This window comes from Chinchilla lanigera, unplaced genomic scaffold (genome assembly GCF_000276665.1).
Source record: "Chinchilla lanigera isolate Chin_1 unplaced genomic scaffold, ChiLan1.0 scaffold00036, whole genome shotgun sequence".
Classification (NCBI taxonomy): domain Eukaryota; kingdom Metazoa; phylum Chordata; class Mammalia; order Rodentia; family Chinchillidae; genus Chinchilla; species Chinchilla lanigera.
In genome coordinates this window covers 19,472,504-19,491,847 of record NW_004955437.1, presented here as the reverse complement: position 1 = coordinate 19,491,847, position 19,344 = coordinate 19,472,504, and the positions used below count along the sequence as shown (strand labels likewise).

The 19,344-nt window shown below is 46.6% G+C and overlaps 1 protein-coding gene across 3 annotated transcripts in view; it reads right to left on the bottom strand.

The window, feature by feature from the left end:
- Window positions 1-4,790: 4,790 nt before the first annotated feature.
- The window catches only part of Ascc1 (activating signal cointegrator 1 complex subunit 1), a 105,779-nt gene continuing 91,225 nt past the window's right edge, over window positions 4,791-19,344 (bottom strand). For 2 of the 3 annotated variants that reach the window (XM_013516958.1, XM_013516956.1), the window contains 2 exons: window positions 6,324-6,480; window positions 4,791-5,052 (listed from right to left, as the gene is read on the bottom strand). In XM_013516958.1, coding sequence (XP_013372412.1) covers window positions 6,364-6,480 — 117 coding nt within the window. In that variant the 3' untranslated portion in view covers window positions 4,791-5,052; window positions 6,324-6,363. The remainder of the gene's footprint in view (window positions 5,053-6,323; window positions 6,481-19,344) is intronic. The other variant, XM_005390016.2, reaches the window with a different exon arrangement.

Sequence of the window (19,344 nt, the reverse complement as noted above, 5' to 3'; positions counted from 1 at the left end):
AGCAAGACCCTGTCTCAAAAAGACCAAAAAAAAAAAAAAAAAAGAGAGAGAAGAAAAGGTTTTCTTAATATTTGACTAGCAAGTCAGCCTTTGCAAGCCAGTGGTCCCAAACCTGAGACACTGCTGGGGATGTATTTGTTAAAATGGTGCATATATTGATGCATTTTTGTGAGCATTTAATATTCAGCAGTACAAAGTAGAGGAGTTTTAGTTTTTAACAAGAAATCTAAATTTAACTACATCTAGAAAACCATTTAATCCCATGTCTACATGATCTCACAAGCACAAAAAGATAAATGCAGAGATACTCAGTCCAGAATTGTTCATAATACCAACCCTAGAAACCAACTCCATGCCCATTCATCAGGAAACAATTACACTTAAAGGTATGTCTACAAGTCAAGTGTGGAGTACACCAGCTACGAGGGAGGCTGAGGCAGGAGGATCTCAAGTTTGAGGCAACTTAGAAAGACCTTGTCTCAAAATAAAAAGGGCTGAGGATGTATCCCAGTGGTACAGCATGCCTAGTATGAGAGTGTGTGTGTGTGTGTGTGTGTGTGTATGTAAAAGATGATTGTGCATTTTGGAAAGTAGTATAGCTCTGCATCTGCTGATAATCAGTGTGGTCAACTACATATTCCTGGATGAAATAAGCTCATTATGGAGGTTCATGTGTCGGAGGCTGGGGATGTAGGTCCATGGTAGAACATGATCATGCACTAGGTCCTAGATTCAGTCTCTAGCACACAGGAAATAAAAAGATCACTGTGTTAATTTGTGAGCTAATCAATTTTTAAAGAGGAAGAGCTTGTTTTGGCCCATGGTCTCAGGGGCTTCAGTCCGTGATACACAGGCCTGCTGCTTTGGGCCTGTGGGGACACCATACACGAGGACCCCACAGAACTTTTGTTTATGTGAGTTAGACACACATTCATAGTTACCATACTGAAACACAAAACTAAGAACCCAGATGATCCTCAGTGGTCTGGGGTATAGGCTTAAAAAAAAACCACACACGTGCACACACACAAAAACTAAGATTTCTAAAAATTTTATTAATTCATTTAAAAATAACAATATACCTAATATATTAACAAAAAACAAAATAATATATTTTGTAAGAAGCAAGTATATCTTGGCCCCATTAAAGCACTGGACTGTTTTGCATTTTCACAAGTTTCTTCCATTCCTGGTTCAGCAGGAGCCAATTCTATTCTCCTACCAGATTCTGCATGACAGCCGTATATTTGGTTGTCAGGGCTGCCCACAAAGGACGAAAAGACCACTCAGCTTCAGCAACTGAAATTTACTTTCTCACAACTCTGGAGGCCGGTACTGTAGTTCAAGACCCAGGTGTCACACGTGGTCTCTCCCGAAGCCGCTGTCCTTGGCTTATGGACGCCCCCACCCCCGTGTCCACATTTCATCTTCTATACAGGACTCCAGGTTGGTCAGGGCCCCCAGCGGCCCGTTTTAACTTAGTCAGACCTGTCTCCCTCCCTCCCTCTCTCTGCCCATCTCCAAACACACTCACACTGTAAGGCATTGGGCACTTAAGGTTTCAGCACAGGTGTTCTGGAGGGCACAAGTTCGCCCACAGAGGTGAAGAGGCAAACAGCCAGCAAGGGCAGAGGGGAAGGACTGAGGGCAAACTGAGTTAAACCTCTGAAAACACATACATTTATAACCCAAACCTACCCACTTACAAAATTGTATAGAACACAAGCAGACACAAGTGGGTATTCTGTTAACCCTCAGAGTGAGGTCGCCACGTTACACAAACAACATGCTTTTTGTCTTTTTCAGATAGGGCTTCACTATGCAGTTCAGGCTGGCCTTACACTCACTTTGTAGTCCAGGCTGGCCTTGCACTCACAGCGATCCTTCTGCCTCAGCACCCTGAGTGCAAAAGCCTACCACGTGCTGGGGTTACAGGCCTGCACCACCACACCCAGCCCACCCCCTTATTCTTATGAAAATAATCTGGACCTCCCAGATCCTTCCCTAAAAGGTGCTCAGGGATCCTCAGGAGTCCAAAGCCCATGATTTGAGAATCATAAGTATAAGCTGCATGAGCTTGGGCACATTTCTTAAAGTTGTTAAGCTTCAATTTGTAGAACCAGGATAACTATACCAAGTTAATGGGATTGTTATAAAGACTGAATTAACACACAAATACATGACAAGTGGGCACATTCCATTTATCTTCACGGTTATTATTTGTGCATAATCACCTTACTTTTCCTACTGGATATGTGCTGAAAGACAAATGAGCAGGTACCTCTGGGTGACAAAATTTATTTAAGCATCAAAGTTGAAGTTCACACACAAAAGCAGTATGCTTGACGTTTCTTCAGAATGAACTTATTTTACCTTTAAAAATTTTTTTACAAAAAAACAAGGCTATCGTGGCATTCCTCACAGTAGCCCGCCCTGTGTCCTCCAGGGTATACTTTATTTTTTCTCTTCTTTTCAGCCCAAGTTTGCTCTGCAGAGCCAGTTTCTCCTTCACTCTAACTTTTCTTTTGGTATCAGGATTTGAACTCAGGACCTTGCGCTTGCCAGGCAGGCTCTGTGCCGCTGAGCTATATCCCCAGCTCACTTCTACTTTTCAAATAAGCTTTGTCACCACTTTTGTTCTGTTTTTTTGCTCATTTCATTCAATTCTCTGTTCAAGACAAGAAGAATATGGAATACAGCTCCAGAAGAAGAAGTGAACAACCTAAAGCCCAAACTGAAAAGCATGTGGTGAGAAGGCTTAGATCAGATGGAGAACATCTAGTCCTGCTGTTCAAAGGTATCTGACATCTGTGTGAGAAGAAACCTGCTGTCTTGGGGTGACCATCAACACCTATATAGACCAACACTAAATCAGCTTCCCAGCAAGATGGACTTCCTTCTTGTTAACCAGCTGGCTTTTTTAATATAGTCATTTTCCTGGCTAAAAAAGGAAATGCACAGCAAAGAAGGAAGCTGGGCATGTTGGTGCAGACCTATAATCCCAGGACTCAGGAGGCAGAGACAGAAGAACCACCATGAATTGGAGGCCAGCTTGGGCTACACAGAGTATGCAGCCTGAATTACATAGCAAGATCGTCTCAAGAAAGTTCAAAGAAAAGAGAAAGGCACCGCTCCTGTGGTGTCCAGGGGAAGCCCACTGAGGTGTTCTGCTGACTCAACGTGCCTCTGTGGCCAGTGGGTTCCCTTTGGCTCCAGGAGAAGAGTACAGAGCGCGACCCTGGAGTGAGAGCTGGTGTTGTTACAACACTGGTTTCCACTCCATGTCCAGTTTAAGAAACCCTGGGCCTCAATGAAAACAATCATTCTGAGTATTATTTATACCGGAGCCACTATAAGCACAGAGTTCACTTACGGTGACTCATTGTGTGCCTTCCAAAAAAAAAATTCTGTTTAAATTTATTTTCCATCACAAAGTTTCCTGTTTAGCAACAAAGATTTTGTAAAGCAATAGTGGTAGGAGTCACCCCCACTTTTTTTGAGACAGGTTCTCACTATACAGTTCAAGGTGGCCTTGAACTCACTATGTAGGCCAGGCTGGCCTTGAACCTGCAGCAACTTGCCTGCCTCAGCCTCCAGAGTGCTGGGATTACAGGTGTGAGCCACCACGTCCGGCTTCCCCTTCTCTTCTTAAAGGAATTGAGGGTGAAATCAGTGCCTCACAGGCTAGCTGAAGCAATGTGAAGGTCCAAGGAACTATTTCAGGTCAGAAGGAATCGCTAAGTGGTAACATTAAGCAAGAAATAGTTATAAATACAGTAGCAAATATCATTCAATTCTCTGTTCAAGACAAGAAGAATATAGAATCCAGCTCCAGAAGGAGAAGTGAACCACCTAAAGCCATTTGGTAACAGGAGACCTTGAATTTTTTTTTTCTCCCTTTTTTGGTGAAGGGATGAAACAGGCTCTGCACAGTCAGCTGCAGGATCCTGAATCTGCACAAATCATTTTAGGTCCATCAAAAGTTACCTGATTTCTACCACTGTTGGTTTTTCATAAAAGTTCTACATCCAAAGAACCTGCCGTTCCCTGTTTTCTTTAGTGCTACACTGTTCTCAAGGTTTGTCTGCGCACTCTCAGAAGGAAAAATCAGAGGATGAATTACAATTTTTTCCAATTCTACCAACACCTTTTAACACACAGCATTCTAGAAAACACAAGGGTAGACAGGCACACATGCACTAACCCTCCGAGGGCAGGTGTCACCGCGTCACGGAGCCTCTGGGGACGCACTGTATGCTTGGGAGAGGATGAGTGAAAAAGGCAATAACCTGGGGGAAATGACTATGAAACACATGCTTCCATGCTCAGGAAACAGTAACCTCTGGATTCTAAATAACACAATTTCTAGTTCTATTAACAATTTCGTGTTTGATATACAATGTTACATTTTCCAAAAACTAAACCTAAAAATAAAACGTCCTGCAAACCTAAGTCATAAATCTCTGATACCCCAAAGACATCTTTACCCCTGGCCCTGGCTGCCCACTGGCCTGTGAAAGGACAGGGGGACAGGCAGCGCCGCACGACATGGGGTGCTGGACTGAGGTTGGGTCGTGACTCAGGGCCATCCTGGGACACACTCAGTCCCAGATGCTGAGGTAGGATGACGTTGCAAATTAACAACATGGTGCCATGAACCCTCAAATTAATAACACAATTACACCAGGAGAAAGCAGAGGTCTCTGGGGAGAAAGTGACCCTGCAGGCACCAGCATGTAAGTTCCACATGACAGCGATGGTGGTGACACCAGACTCGCAGACAGCGTGGCTACTGTGGAAATGCGTTTATTCACAAGTGGTCTGTGCAGCCCGCTGGATGCCGGACACTGCCCTCGAGACTCAGCACCCTTCATGCAGGCTCAAGGAAGAAGCCAAGAACAGAGAGGTAGAATCAAGATAAGAATGCGGAGAGGACAAGGATGCCAGGAGAGGACGTGGAGGAGGAGTGGGAGCTGGACTGAGCGCTGCAGAGCCCACGTTCTTCTAGAACTTTCTGTGCAGTCCTGTGGAGGTCATCGTTTCTTTGCAGCCCTGAGAAAGAAACAGAAAAGAGCTGTAATACTGCAACTCCAGGAGGGGCACGGGAAGGCGGGAGTGGGGATGGGCTCAGGGGACCAGGGCCCAACAAATATTTTAAGGACCAACTTTAGAGGCAAATAGACAGGTCAGACAGAGTAACGTTAAAGTCTGTAACAGTTTTATTAAAGCCCTTCAGTTTTTTTTCAGTACTGGGGATTGAGCCCAAGGCCTTCTCACTGAGCCACATTCCCCCTTTCAAGAAATGTTTGGAGAGACAGTCTCCCTAAGTCACTAAGCTGCCCGAGATGGTGTTATACTTGTCTTCCTGCCTCAGCTTCCCAGAGTATTAGGATTACAGGCACTACCACGCCCACTAAATTCCATAACTTTAAGTTATTTTGGTAAAGATAAAACTCAGGGTAGTAAAAGAACTGAAACAGGATCTTGAAGAGGTATTTACACGTTGGTGTTCATACCCCACTATGCACAACAGCCAAGAGGCAGAAGCAATCCAGGCATTCACGATAGGTGAATGGATAAACAAAATAAGGGATGTACATACAATGGAATATTACTCATCTCTTAAAAAGGAAGGAAATCCTGTCACATGACATGACATGGGGACATTAAACTAGCAGTGAAATAAGCCGGTTAGACAAAGATAAACTATGTGATTGTACTTACAGGACACATTAAGAGTGGTCACGATCTCAGACAGAAAGAATGACAGTGGCTGCCAGAGCTGAGGGGGAGGGGGAGGGGGGCTACAGAGTGGTACAGAGCTTCAAGTCTTCCAAGAGGGAAAAGTTACGGAGACGGGTGGTGATGGCCGAACACCATGCCTGCACTGAGCAACACTGAACTGTGCACTGACAGAGTTAAGCAAGCTGTGGTGACTCGGCCTGTAACTCCGGCTGCTGGCGAAGCTGAGGCCCGGGAACTCGGGGAGACCCCGAGGGTGCAGTTCAGTGGTACAGCACTCGCCCAGTGCGTGCAAGGCCCAGGGTTTCATGCCAGGTACCACACGCACACGAAAGCTTAAGACGACAAATTTAGGTTCCGCGTACTTTACCATGAGAAATAATGGCAGGAAAAGCCCAGAGCGAGCCCCGGGAGAAAGGCACGGGCTCCCGCGTGCCCACACCCTCCTGGCTGGCGGTCTGGTGACTGGATGATCAGCAGAGGTGACAGTGAGTTCAGGGGGAACCCCAGGAAAATCACCACCCCATTTCCACAGCACCCCCGTCCCGGGAATGAAGAACCAGGACCCTCTCCTTCAGCACCTCGTGAGGGCTGCCGCAGCCAGTGCTTCGGGAGCCCACCTCAGGAGAAGTCAATCTGCCCGCAGGAGGCGTAGTTCCCAAAGCTGTCCACGGTGAACCTCTGAGAGATGTGAATGGAATTGAGCTTCAGAGAACCGAAGTGGAAGTTCTCAAACAACTGGAAAGGAAGAACAGGAGGCCCACAATGAATAACCCAGAGAATGACAGGTGAAAATAGTAAGCGTCAGGTTCGCGTCAAACCCCAAACCACAACAACCCCAAAAACCCTCTCCTGGTCTTTTTGGAATTGTGAATAAGGATCCTGAGGTGGGGCCGGGGTGAGAAAAGAACAGCCAGCTCCTCCCTCCAATTCCAGACTCCCCTAGAGAAAGAGGGCACGAGAGGAAGACGGCTGGAAAGTCACATCCAAAACCTCTCTACTGAGCAGCTGTGGCCAAGGATGTGTAATAAGCAACTGGGACACCCGTGGATACCCTTACGGCCTGTGGGCCATCCGTGTGCTACTTTCTTACAACTGGATGGAACACAGGCCTCTGCCTCGTGGGCAGCACCTCTTAGGAACACGGACCAACACAGATGGGGCCGGGGCTCCCGGCCCAAGACGAGGGGTAGCGCCAGTGCTCCAGTGAGAGACATCTGCACTGAATGACTGAGCGAGTCTGAGCGATATTTATCAAAAACCTTCTATCCCAGTGGATTCAAACACTCCATGACACTCTTCCACTTTACAAGGGCTTTCCAGGGTGTCAGGGGCACCGAGGACCACGCTCCAGGAGGGACTTCACCTTGTGATCAGCACGTCTATACAGCAGAATCCAAGAATTCATCCCAAGAGAATGAATGCACACTGTGCTTGGCTAAGAGGAAAGGGCTTACCTCTTCTGTCAGGATTCAAGAACTGCTCTTTCTTAAAATGTCAGCAGGCCTCCGAACAGCCCCACGCCCTGTACTGCAGGTGACCCTGGAGCTCGACAAGGCTCAGAACGAGCTCTTCCACTCAGCAGGCGCTCATCCCCCCAAGAAAGCCTCTCCACATGGGGACCCAACACTGCCTGAATACAGCTTCAGGGAGGGACCTCTGCACACTGGCCATGACTGCCTCTTCACTTCCTTTTTTTTGAGACAGGGTCACGTCAGGTAGCTCAGGTTGCCTTGGACTCACTGTGTAACCCAGGCTGGTCTCGAACCCACAATGATCCTCCTGCCTCAGGCTCCCAAGTGCTGGGATTACAGGCGTGCGCCACCACACTGGGGCAGCTTCACTTATTTTTATAACATCTCCCACACCGGTGAACTTCAGCCACTGTTGCCTTTCCTCTTCCTCCAATTAATGGCCTCGAAAAATGCCTGAGGTTCATTAAAGGCTAACTCTACAAAGCCCAGAAAATATTGATTCTTCGACATGACATCAACCTGACCCCAAAGATCTATTTGGAGCTCGTATGCTGCACTGTCTTGTCTTTCAGAAAGGTGACCAGCTCTTGCCTGCATCAATTTACACAATTAACTTCTCTTTCCAGCTTTGGCAACCTGTTCAAACCTTATCCCTTGTTTGTAGAGAAATCCAGACTGAAATGGTTATCTCCTCTCCCTTTGCTGAACATTAATTTGATTTGTTTTTGTTTTTTTGTTGTTTGTTTTTGTTTTCCGGTACCGGGAATCGAACTCATGACCTCATGCTTGCCAGGCAGGCGCTGTACCGCTGAGCTAAATCCCCAGGCCCCTGAACATTAATTTGAAATGAAAGCCACGTCAATGAGACTGACAGATTTATAGTTTTGCAGACTGGTGCCTTCTAGGTCACAGCAAAGACATAACCATAGAGGCAGTAACAGACAAGAAAAAACAAAACTAAAAGGAAACTCGCAATACTCTCAACGAGTACTTAGTTTTAAAGTATTTATTAGAGTAAAGGACACATGGCTATTAATCTCAACCTCTCCCTCACACATCTTAGAACACACTTTCCTCATCACTCTTGCCGCTTTCTCAGGCAGTTCTAGCAGTCCTCTCTCACTATGGCCTTTAGTTGAGCTATAATGCGTGGCTGCCTCTTGTCCTGAGTCAATTAAAAACCTTTACCTTTCATGGTCATTTTGAATTTTAGCAAAGGGCCAGAAATCACACAATACCAGATCCAGTGATTAGGTAGATTTGTGTACATCATGATGGTTTGCATTTATTTATTTATTTATTTATTTATTTATTTATTTTTAATTTATTTAGGTCTTTTTTGAGACAGGGTCTTGCCATGCAGTGCAGGCTGGCCTTGAGCTCACTTTGTAGCATAGGCAATGTGGCAATGATCCTCCTGCCTCAGCCTCCTGAGTGCTGGGATTTCAGGCATGCGCCACCACGCCCAGCTTTTATTTTATTTATTTATTTATTTATTTTTTTTTTTGGACACAGGGTCTCACTATGCAGTACAGACTGGCCTTGAACTTGCTTATGTAGCCCAGGGTGACTTTACCTCATGCCTGGCAACATAATGGTTTTTACAAACTTGATTTTCAGTTGGATGATGCTAAGTACCAGCATTCACTGTATTTTTTATCATATTCTTTTCAATGCGTACTTTTTTGGGGGGTACTGGGACTCAAACTCAGGACCTCATGCTTGCCAGGCAGGCACTGTGCCACGGAACTATATCACAGCCCTCAGTGAGTACTTTTTAAGGACTGGCACCCTACCACCTTCTCTGTTGCCATGTTTCCAAGTAACAAAGACATCATAGCCACATGCTCAAAGGGACCTACAACTTCAATTTGCTTCTGCGGTGCCTTCAAGAAGCAGGCTCTGCCAGAGTCCCCTGCCTCTGGTTGAAAGTACACACGGTGATAATAAAGTTAGCTGGACACGATGTCAATGCAGTATGCACAAAAACTAAGAGAATGAACCTAAACTCTCCCACTCTACTCAGGCCAGTGCAGGCTGGGGAAGGAGTGTGGAAGTCAGATTTAAACTCACACTGGCACACAGGAGCTGCCCAGCTAGGGACACACGATGCTACTTACTGTGCCAACCTGTACAAGGTAAAAGAGTGCAGTGGGCCACAGTCCAGTAAGACGACCAATGTGCAAGCCTTGTAAACTGTAAAATGCTACTGAAAATGGGGAACTTCTGATGATGTTTTTAAGCTATCTCTGCTGTCCTTGACCCTGTATCTACCTAGGTAGTCGGCATTTTTCATATCTTTTGATAACATGGGAGCGAATGTGTTTCTCGTCTGGAAGTTCCTGGTGCAGTGCCAGTCTTCATATTAATCTTTCTTGTCTGTGTTCTTGTTCTCTCTGAATGACTACGATGATTTTGTAACACATGATTTAGAAACAATTTTTCAGTTATTTTATGGCTTACTCATTGTTATATTTTTAGTGTTAAGCTTTTCTTTTAGTTCTATCAATTACTTCTACAGGCTCATTCAAATATAAGCCCTATGCAGTGAAGAGTTGAATCAAAGTATAGACTGCAAGAGCATCTAACAGTAGGCTGCATATAATTTTTATTTTTTATTTTTTATAGGCTGCATATGATAATAAATATGTGCTGGACAAAATGAAAATGAAAACTAATGCTGCAGATGTCTGTGTATATTCCTATCTGAAAAGGAAAAAGAATGACATGCATGTGTATTTGTAAGTTGCCACCAAGGAAACCCTGAACAGGACTTACCAAAATTATATTACTTCTACTCTGGGTGCAAGGGACATATCTCTATTCTAACTAGCTGTCAAGAAATTATTTGTGCCAGGTGTGAGATGCACACCTGTAGTCCCAGCACTCGGAAAGCTGAGGCAAGAAAACTACTACAAGTTTGAGGCCACCCTGGCTGGCTATGTAGTGAGTTCAAGGTCAGCCTGCCTAAACGACATAATGAGACCTTGTCTCAAAAAACCAAGAAACAAGAACAAATTATTATTTGTATAGCTGCTCTTGGTGGCACATGCCTGTAACCTCACCACTTGGGAAGCTGAGGCAGGAGGCTCAAGAGTCTGAAGCCAGCCTGAGCTACGAAGCATAACCCTGTTGAATCCGACCCAACCAAACCGAAGCAAACCAAACCAAACCAGATCAAACCAGAAAACAAACTGTCACCTGTAATGCAAATTTCACATACTCCTTCAAATGTCTTCTCGCTCCTGTGTGTCAGCTTAGCTATGTCCCTGGCTCCAGGCCTGAGGCGAGAGTCACTGAGCACCTGCTGTCCTGCACTTTCCTGCAGGGGCGCGGTCCGCTCTGCACAGATCAGGAGAAAGGAATGCTGCGGACAGGGCGTGCGTGCCTGGCGTGAGTGCTGTGCTTTGTGACCTGCACCCTCTCCCGCACACACGCACACACGCATGTTCTACTTAAGTGAAAAGGTGTACGGAACCAAGACAGGCGGCAAAGGCTACGTGGGATGAGAACAGGAGAGGGGCAGCGGTGAGGCTGTCTGCAGAAGGAACTGAGCAGGGCCTCAGGCAAGTACAGGATGGGGCGGGGGGAGGCAGGTGGTCTAGTTATTTGGGGGGACCCTGAAAGAGGCAGTAAGAGAGCCCATCCAGGAAGAAATAGATGGAGGGGCCCTGCAGGTCAGGTCCCAGAGCTTGCGTCCTCCCAGCAGGGGCGGAAAGCGCTTTTGGGGAGAGGACCAGTCGGTGCCGACTGCAGAAGAGAGCAGGAGAGAGGTGAGGCGACCCTGGCAGTGTCTCCTGCGGACAGCTGTGTGAAGGACAGGGCAGATGTGAACTCCCAGGAATGAGACAGAGGAGACTGGGGACTTTCTGGAGCAGGAGGGGGAGGCGGAGAGAATCAGGGCACTAGGGTGAAGGAGGCCACCACCGACAGGAACACAGCCTTTCTGGAGGGTGAATTTATAGGGAAATGCAGTGCAGGTCCGTTTCTACACTATGGCCCTATCTCTCAAATCGCTGTATGCGCCCCACGGCCTCTCCAATCTATGGTCCTCCTGATAGGCTAAGAATGTGCATTAAAGACATGAAATCTGTAGCAATGTTAAGTGGAAACATAATCACCACAAAGAGCTTTACAACTGTCCATCTTTTTTTTTAAGATAGGATCTTGCTATGCAGTTCAGGCTGGCCTTGAACACACTACAAAGCCCAGGCAGGCCTTGGGAATACTGGAGCTCCGAAACTCTTACCCCGAAGGACAGTGCTTGGAATGCTGTGCGCTGTGGCTGAAGGACAGCAGAGCCTTAGGACCTGAGAGCCACGGCCTCTCCACGCAGGGAGGAGTAATGTGACATACCCCTTTTGCAAAAGAAACTGTCTTCACCCCTCCCTAGGAACGCCAGCACACCCCCAGAGAGAAGGGGCTGAATCCTCACCATGCCCGGATGGACTTTTCACCTCTCCGAGCCCAGGGCTGGCACTTTAGGGTGACTGCTTAAGGTTCAGGTCACCTGCACGGTCCCCAGAGTCCACAGTGGCTCTGCCAGGCCACTGTCCTCCTCAGGCCCTTCACATTGCAGAGAATCATTTACACCCCACTGCCCGCTGCTGCAAGGCTGCCCCCTCTCCCATGAGGCGGGCATTTAAGCTTCAACCATGTGGCCCTTGGGGTTCTCACAGTGCGCGTCTCCTGCCTGCACACATAAGCGTGTCAAGTTTGTGGGCTCCTCTCCTGCTCATCTGCCCACTGCCGGTTCAGCTTGGCAGACAACGACTCGAGCCTTCACAGAGGGAGAGAGACATTCCTCAGCCTTCCACCCGGTCCCCCTTTTCTCACTCTTTGCACTCCAACTAGATTTCTCCACGACTGCCCCCTCTTCATCAAACTGCAGTACAGAAATCCAGTTTACCCATTTCCTTCGTGCTTCACTTCTGAAGGCTCTTGTGCCCTGCAAAATTTAAACAAACTTGTATCTTTTATGAATCTGTCTTTTGTTATAGGGGCCTCAGTCTTGAACCTATCTATGGAAGAAAACCCTTTCCTTGCCTGCAAAATAAGGTGGAAAACTGAGATTTACTGCAGGTAGCCAGCCTTGGATCCCTGCACTCTGCTGCCCCGGAGGTGGGCAGCGCCCCTGAAGGGCCCCACAAAGCCACAGCAAGAAGCACAGATGCAGCTCACAAAGCCCAATAGGAAGGTGTTCCCTTCTGAGGCCACCTCTTTTCCTGGACCTGCTCTAAGAGTCACATGGCTCTAACTCAGCTGGAGGAGTTTTAATTGAATTCTGGATGAAAATAAGCACAAATCTACTAAATAGGTCCACTTAATTAACTGCCTGAATGGAGAAAGAGGAAAAAGCTTAAATTACAAGTTTAAAATAACAACAACAAAAAAGAGCTTTGTGTGGTGGTGCATACCTGTAATCCCAGCTCTGGGGAGGCTGAGGCAGGGGGACTGCCATGAGCTGGAGGCTAGCTTGGGCTATGTAGTGAGTTTAAAGCCAGTCTGAACTATATTAGTGAGACACTGTCTCAAAATACAAAAGCAAAACAAAAAAATTATGTTAAATAAGAAAAAAGAAACTTGGTTGTTCTTTCAAATCTAAATAGTTCATGAAGAGCAGTATTCTAGTGTTTAGAAAATAATAGCTCTAACAGGAAAAAAACTTTTTAACGAATCTAGTCAAAGTATTTAAATCATGTCAAGTGTTTCTCCTCTCTGTTGGTTTATAACAATCCCTTGGGGATTTTGAAATCTAAACCACTTTCTTTTTGAAAACACTTTTCTCTGACACACAGAGTTCTACTGTTAGGGAAGCCAGTATTTTATTTTTTAAAAAACCTATTGTAAAGAAACAACAATGAACAGCTACACAAAATATAAATAATTGAGAAAGAAAAACAGGATTTCCAACTGCCAGTATCTGTGAGATTACTAGTTAACAGTGCTGACTCGAGCGATTTAAGAAGGAAATGGATCCTGGTACCGGAGAAAAACCAAAAAAAAAAAAAAGAAGGAAATGGAATGCGTACCTAACAAGTCAGGATGACATTTGAAAATAGTAAAGCACACAGCTGCTATCCTTTATTAGGTCTTTAGAGCAGCCTTAGCAAATTAAACAAACTTTTCCTGTCAAATAAGGACAGCATTGAGGATCACTGGGATGAAAGGTTCTGGACAGAACCACAGAACTGCAAGATAAAACCCAGCCATCCTGCTGTCCTGGCTCGGCGGGCTGTGGAGCCTCTGTCTTCAGTGTGTCTGTGTTTGTTTCCCTGGGAGAACAGGGAGGGAATTATCGATCGGAGCACAGAGGGACACTGAGAGGAAACAAATGGCAAGATTTAAGGGCTACCATGGTAGTGGTCATTTTCCCTTAAATTCACTTCTGACCTTCTGCTCCCTCCTCCCACACCTGCCGACACAGGCATCAGAGACCAGAAATAACTCCAAACGAGAAGAAGCTGCGCGGGTGAGCCTGGAAATCTCAGGCAGAGGCCCGGAGGAAGAGGGAGAGCGGCCTTCTGCTCTCTGCAGCCTCGAGCTGGGGGCAATGAGAGGCCCATCCCCAAGGGCCCCGCGGAAACCTGTCTGGGACTCCTGCCCATCTGCTTCCTACGGAGGCTCCTTCCAGTTCTTCAATCTTACACAAGGTAGTGCTCACTCTCCCCAAGGGACCCCCCTTCTAAGGAAACTTTCTCCTGCGGGGTGGCCTCAGTGCACTACCTGTGGTCCCAGGACAACTTTAATGGGAGGAAATTCAGCTCTGAAGAACAAAATAAATATTTAAAATATGTGAAGGAGCTGGGGTGTAGCTCAGAGAGAGAGAGAGAGAGAGAGAGCACTTCTAGCATGTGTGAGGCCTTGGTCTATCTCCAGCACTACAGACAATTCAAAAAATACATAAACAGTAAGTCCCATGCAAGTCCCTCTTGATATACCTGAGTTAAACTAACTCTTGTAACGTATTTGGTGCAACTGAAAACAGGTACAAATAGTTCAATTAACACAAGTCCTCCAAGGACATATTAGATACCATGCTTCAAGGAAGAGCTTTCTATTGTTTTCACATAGCAATTAGACATGTAGAGCCCAAAGCAAGGTGAACAGGAATAGCAACCGCATGCTGCTTTGAAGTTTTCGTGTTTTTCTTTCATAATCTCCCTTACCAACTTCTACTTCGCAGAAGTGCCCGTGTACAGACAAAAGTATCAACAACGACACTGTCTCACACTAACTGTAAGGCTTCAGCACCTCCCTCCTCGCTGGGAGGTTATGAGGATGAATGAAGACAGTCCACAGCCACTTGGAGCTCCCTGGAAAGGCGCTGCAGTACAAAGCCTTGCTGTGGTTAAAGAACACTTTCATCTAAGGATCTAAAAGTGTCTTACAAAGCCCAGCTCATTAACCTTTCAAAAAATTGCTGTGATGTAAAACAGAGCTGAGCATTATTATTCCCCTCTGAAAGACAGGAAATAGACAGGGCCTGGCATGGCAATAGTCCCAGCAGTCGGGAGGCTAAGACAAGAAGATCATATGTTCAAGGCCAGCCTGGGGTACATATGAAGATGCTGTCTCAAAGAACAAAGCTGGGCGTGGTGATGCACACCTGTAATCCCAGCACTCAGGAGGCTGAGGCAGAAGGACTGCCACAAATTCCAGATCAGCCTGGGCTACATAGTGAGTTCAAGGCCAGCTTGAACTACATAGTGAGACCCTGTCTCAAAAAAATGAAACAGGCCAGGTGTGGTGGCGTACACTTGTAATCCCAGCACTGGGGAGGCCGAGGCAGGAAGATTGCTGCGACTTTGAGGTCAGCCTGGGCTACAAAGTAAGTTCAAGGCCAGCCTGAACTGTATAGTGAAACCCTGTCTCAAAAAGACCAAAACAAAACAAATTCAACAACACAAACCAGAGACAGGCTATGACCACCAATGTGAGATAATTTAAAGAGTTCCTGGAACCAGGAACTGGCCTCCGGTATGGGCCAGGAGAAGGCCAGGGCCACAAGTCCGTGCATACGTGCTGCTCAAGTGGAGTAACAAGCATGCACCAAAGAGTACCCAGCGGACAGGCGCCACCCTCAGGCTGTGTGCGCACAGACACTGGACAAGCGTGCCGGGGCCAAGGAAGGAACACATGAGGGGAAGAGCTATAACCGCAGCCCTTGAGGTTGCTAACTGGAAAACAACAGAACAAGTAACGGTGAATTTCAGAAGCATTCTTCATGAAAAGGGGCCCCAGGTGTACCATTAATAAGACTTTAGTAAACAAAAACATATGAACCGCAGACTAAAAATACAGTAAAATCTGAAAAGCATAAAGGCTCTTCAATATCACGGTACTGATTTGACCCAGAATGCGTTTTCTTTTTTTTTCACAAATATGTTTAATTCCAAAGTTGTATTTGTTAAAATTTCCCCAATCTAAAGAATAATTTTCAGCTTCTGGCAAGGCAATGGATTCTCAAGCCTCCCGTATCTTACATTTTTCTTTTGGCCACAAGTTCCAGATAACAGCAGGGGTGGGAGGGGCGTGAAGAGACAAGACAGAGATGGAGATCCTGCACTCCAGAGAGAGAAAACTCCTCCCTATCTAAGAATATCCATGCATGCCGCACCCATATGGATCCTTTCCAGATATCATCACAAAAGAACATAACTGAGCCGAGTTACCCTACGATAAACCATGCTCCTACACACCACATACCCCTTCACCTAGAAACAAAAAATAGAAATTTCTTTGAGCTGAGGATGTAGCTCAGTAACAGAGCATTTGCCTAGTATATGCAATGCCCTGGGCTCCATCCACAGCACCACAAAGAAGAAAAAGAAAAGGAAAAACATTTCTTTTCTGCTTGTACGACAAAACCTAGACTTCAATGCTTTCCTATCATTGATTACAGAGACACTTTCTTCCCTAATTTCTCCATCTCTGAACAGGGACAATAAATATAAAGATGTTCTACACTTATAGTAAGGAAAACTGTACAATTTTGAACTCTGTAGTAGTCAGCCTTCTGTTGCTGTGACAAAGTACCTGAGATAATCAACTTACATGGAAAAAAGGTGTTACTCTGGCTCATAGTTTCAGTCATGGTCATTTGGCCCCACTGCTGTGGGGCTGAGGCAGCAAGGCACCTATGGCTGGAAAGCAGGGTGGGGACAACTGCTCCCCTCAAGGTACCCAGGAAGCATGAGAAAGGAAAGGGCCACAGTGCCAACATGCCCTCCAGGACAGACCCCCCCCCTCGACCGACTTCTGCCAGCTGGGCCCCACCTTCTAAAGGCATCTATCACCTCCCAGTAGCACCACAGACCTGGGGACCAAGCCTTAATACACTGTCTTGGGGGACATTCCAGATCCCAGCTATGGCAAGTTCTAACTTTACTGTTCCTTGCTGACTATAACCTCCAAAGCATCATTCCATAAACCAAAAAGGGAGTTGCCTTAGAAGAATAAAAAAGGAGAAAGTGTATTAGGCACCCTGATGGCTTACAGCCTCTGCAGTCACCATCTGGTCACATAGGGCTATAATGTTTTTAAAGATCAAAATAGGAACATCTACCTCAGAATAAAGACAACGTGGTTAGCAGGTAGATTCCATCCTAGAGTCATCTCCAAATATAGCCTAATTCTGCCCAAGATGCCACTTCTAATCGGAAACCTCAGCCTGCAGTGATCAGTGGTGTGAGAGTCAATAAAAATAGCTAATAATAGCCAATAAAAAGAGGACAGAATGTACTCATAGAAGGCCTGGAGCACTCTGGCTCCAAGGAGAAAGGCCAAGCCAGTCTGTGGGAGGAGTGACTCTTATCACCATCAGCGCCTCTACAAGGACAGCAGCAAAGGGCTGTATGGACACCAGTGGAGCAGCTGTACCTGATTAACCCTTTAGCTTGCCACTCCTCCTTCGAGGTGTCCACTGAAACCCTACCAAAGCGGTATGTCCCTGGCCCCCATCTCCGTGGACAAGGATGGCATTCCTTGAAAAAGAAGGGGAATGGGAACTCCCCTGGCCATCCAGCTCCCCTACATCCCATGCCTGCCTGTCTGGACTGCGTGACCATGAGGAATGTTAATGCCTGACTTAGGGAAGCGACCAACAGCCAGGAAATGAAGCCGTTAAAACCTCCTTCAAATAATCAGGCAGAGCTGCACTTTTGGATTCTGGCTGGAGCCTCGTGCTGATGTAAGGGTTATGAAGTGTACGACTCTGCTGGTAGAGGCCAAATGATCTATTAGAGAGTGAATTAAAACCGCCATACACAAACAGGATGCCAGGCAGTTCTGCTGAGCCCCTCAATATTCAGGACGCCAAGGGACTTCCCCTCTCTGCAACGCCTTTTGATTTTGAAAAGTAGCAAGAAAAAAATATATGGTGGGGGTGGGCAAAGAGACAGCAGCTGTGCTGCTCAGTGAAGGACCCGCATCTGACCTCCGCCTCTGATTCCCGGGCAGTGTGGAGAACGGGCATCAGGCCACTCGGTTCAAGCTGCTGCGGAACTTCTTCCCCAGAAAGCCTTGCCTGCAGGCACGAATATTACTGCTTTGTGGGATCAGGCTGGTCCCAGGCTGCGGGCTAGCAGAGGCTCCTCAGCTTCTAGGCCTGTGACCACCAAGCCCTCGGGCAGGAGCCCTTTCAGCCTGACGCAGGTGATGTTTCTGCAGATAAACTCTCCTTCAGATGAACAACAACTGACGCTGCTAAAACCACCCTCCTATCTTCCATTTCTTCTTCTGTCACCTTCCCTCAGGGATTACTCCTGACAGCACCCCCGAGGATGAAGCGCAAGGTGTCTAATCTGCAATGCAGGGTGGGAGAAGTCAGCAGGAGGAAAGCCCTGGGGTGGGGGGCGCAGGAGCCAGCAGCACAGGAGGCTGTGTGGGTGGCCTGGGGCTTTGGGAAAGGCTGCCTTCCAGGTGCTGTGGCTGGAGCAATGGAACAAATTCAGAAAAAAAATAAAAGTGAAAAGAAGGTCATCAGGCCCCACAAATATCCACTCCACCTTCTCCAAGGGGGATGGCATCCAGAAGTTAGAGAGCAAATCAGACGTCCCTAGGCAACATCAGGTGTCATAAAGGGTGCACACATGTCTAAATAACAGCTGCCAAAAATGGCTGGCCTAGGAACGGCTCCTTGCAAGACCAGAGCCAGACTGCCACATGGGATCAGCCAAGTTATTCTCAACGCAGTCACCTTATTAGACAACCAGTCGTGAAATAACCTGGTCCTTTGTCAGAACCATAGGAAACACACCTTCAGTAGCATCACCACTGCTTTATAGATCGTGACACACACTTATGTGTCTTTAATGGAAAAAAGACAGTGTACCTCAGACAAAGTCCTCCCCCTGTGCAAAGGTGTAGCAGATATCAACTGCACAAAGGGTCTGAAGTGAGACAGGGACATCATGTCCACACGTGCCATGGGAGGCGAAAGCCACTACAATACAAGGAACTGGCAGCGATGCTTTAAGCTACAACTGAGAGTAAACCCTGACTTGGAATTATGGTTGACTGTGATCCTATTTTCTCAATTTAATTTGTGATAATAATGCTCATGCTCACATTTTAGCATTATTTCTAAAACTGTTTCACTGTCAACATATGGGGAAGATAGCTTCGCTCTTTTTTTTTTTTTTTTTTTTCTCTTTTTTTTGGTAGTACCGGCAATTGCACGCAGGGGCACTCTACCACGTGAGATTGGAGGTCACTAAGTTCCCCAGGCTGGTCTAGAACTTGCAATCCTCCTACCTCAGCTTTCCTCGGTGCTGTGACTATAGATGTGTTCCACTGTACCTGGCTAGAAGGCATCATTTTTTTTTTGATACCAGGAATCGAACTCAGGACCTCACACTTGCCAGGCAGGTGCTGAGAGTTATATCCCCAGCCTGAAGGCATCATTACTAAGAAGGCATCTGCTGGGTTTGAAGGCTGAGGCAGGAGGATCAGTGAGTTCAAGGCAGCTACATAGTGAGTTCAAGGCCAGCCTGAACTGCATAGTGAGACTGTCTCAAAACAACAAAAAAAGCCAGGTGTGGTGGCACATACCTGTAATCCTAGCACTTGAGAGGCTGAGGCAGGAGAATCACTGAGAGTTCCAGGCCAGCCTGGACTACATAGT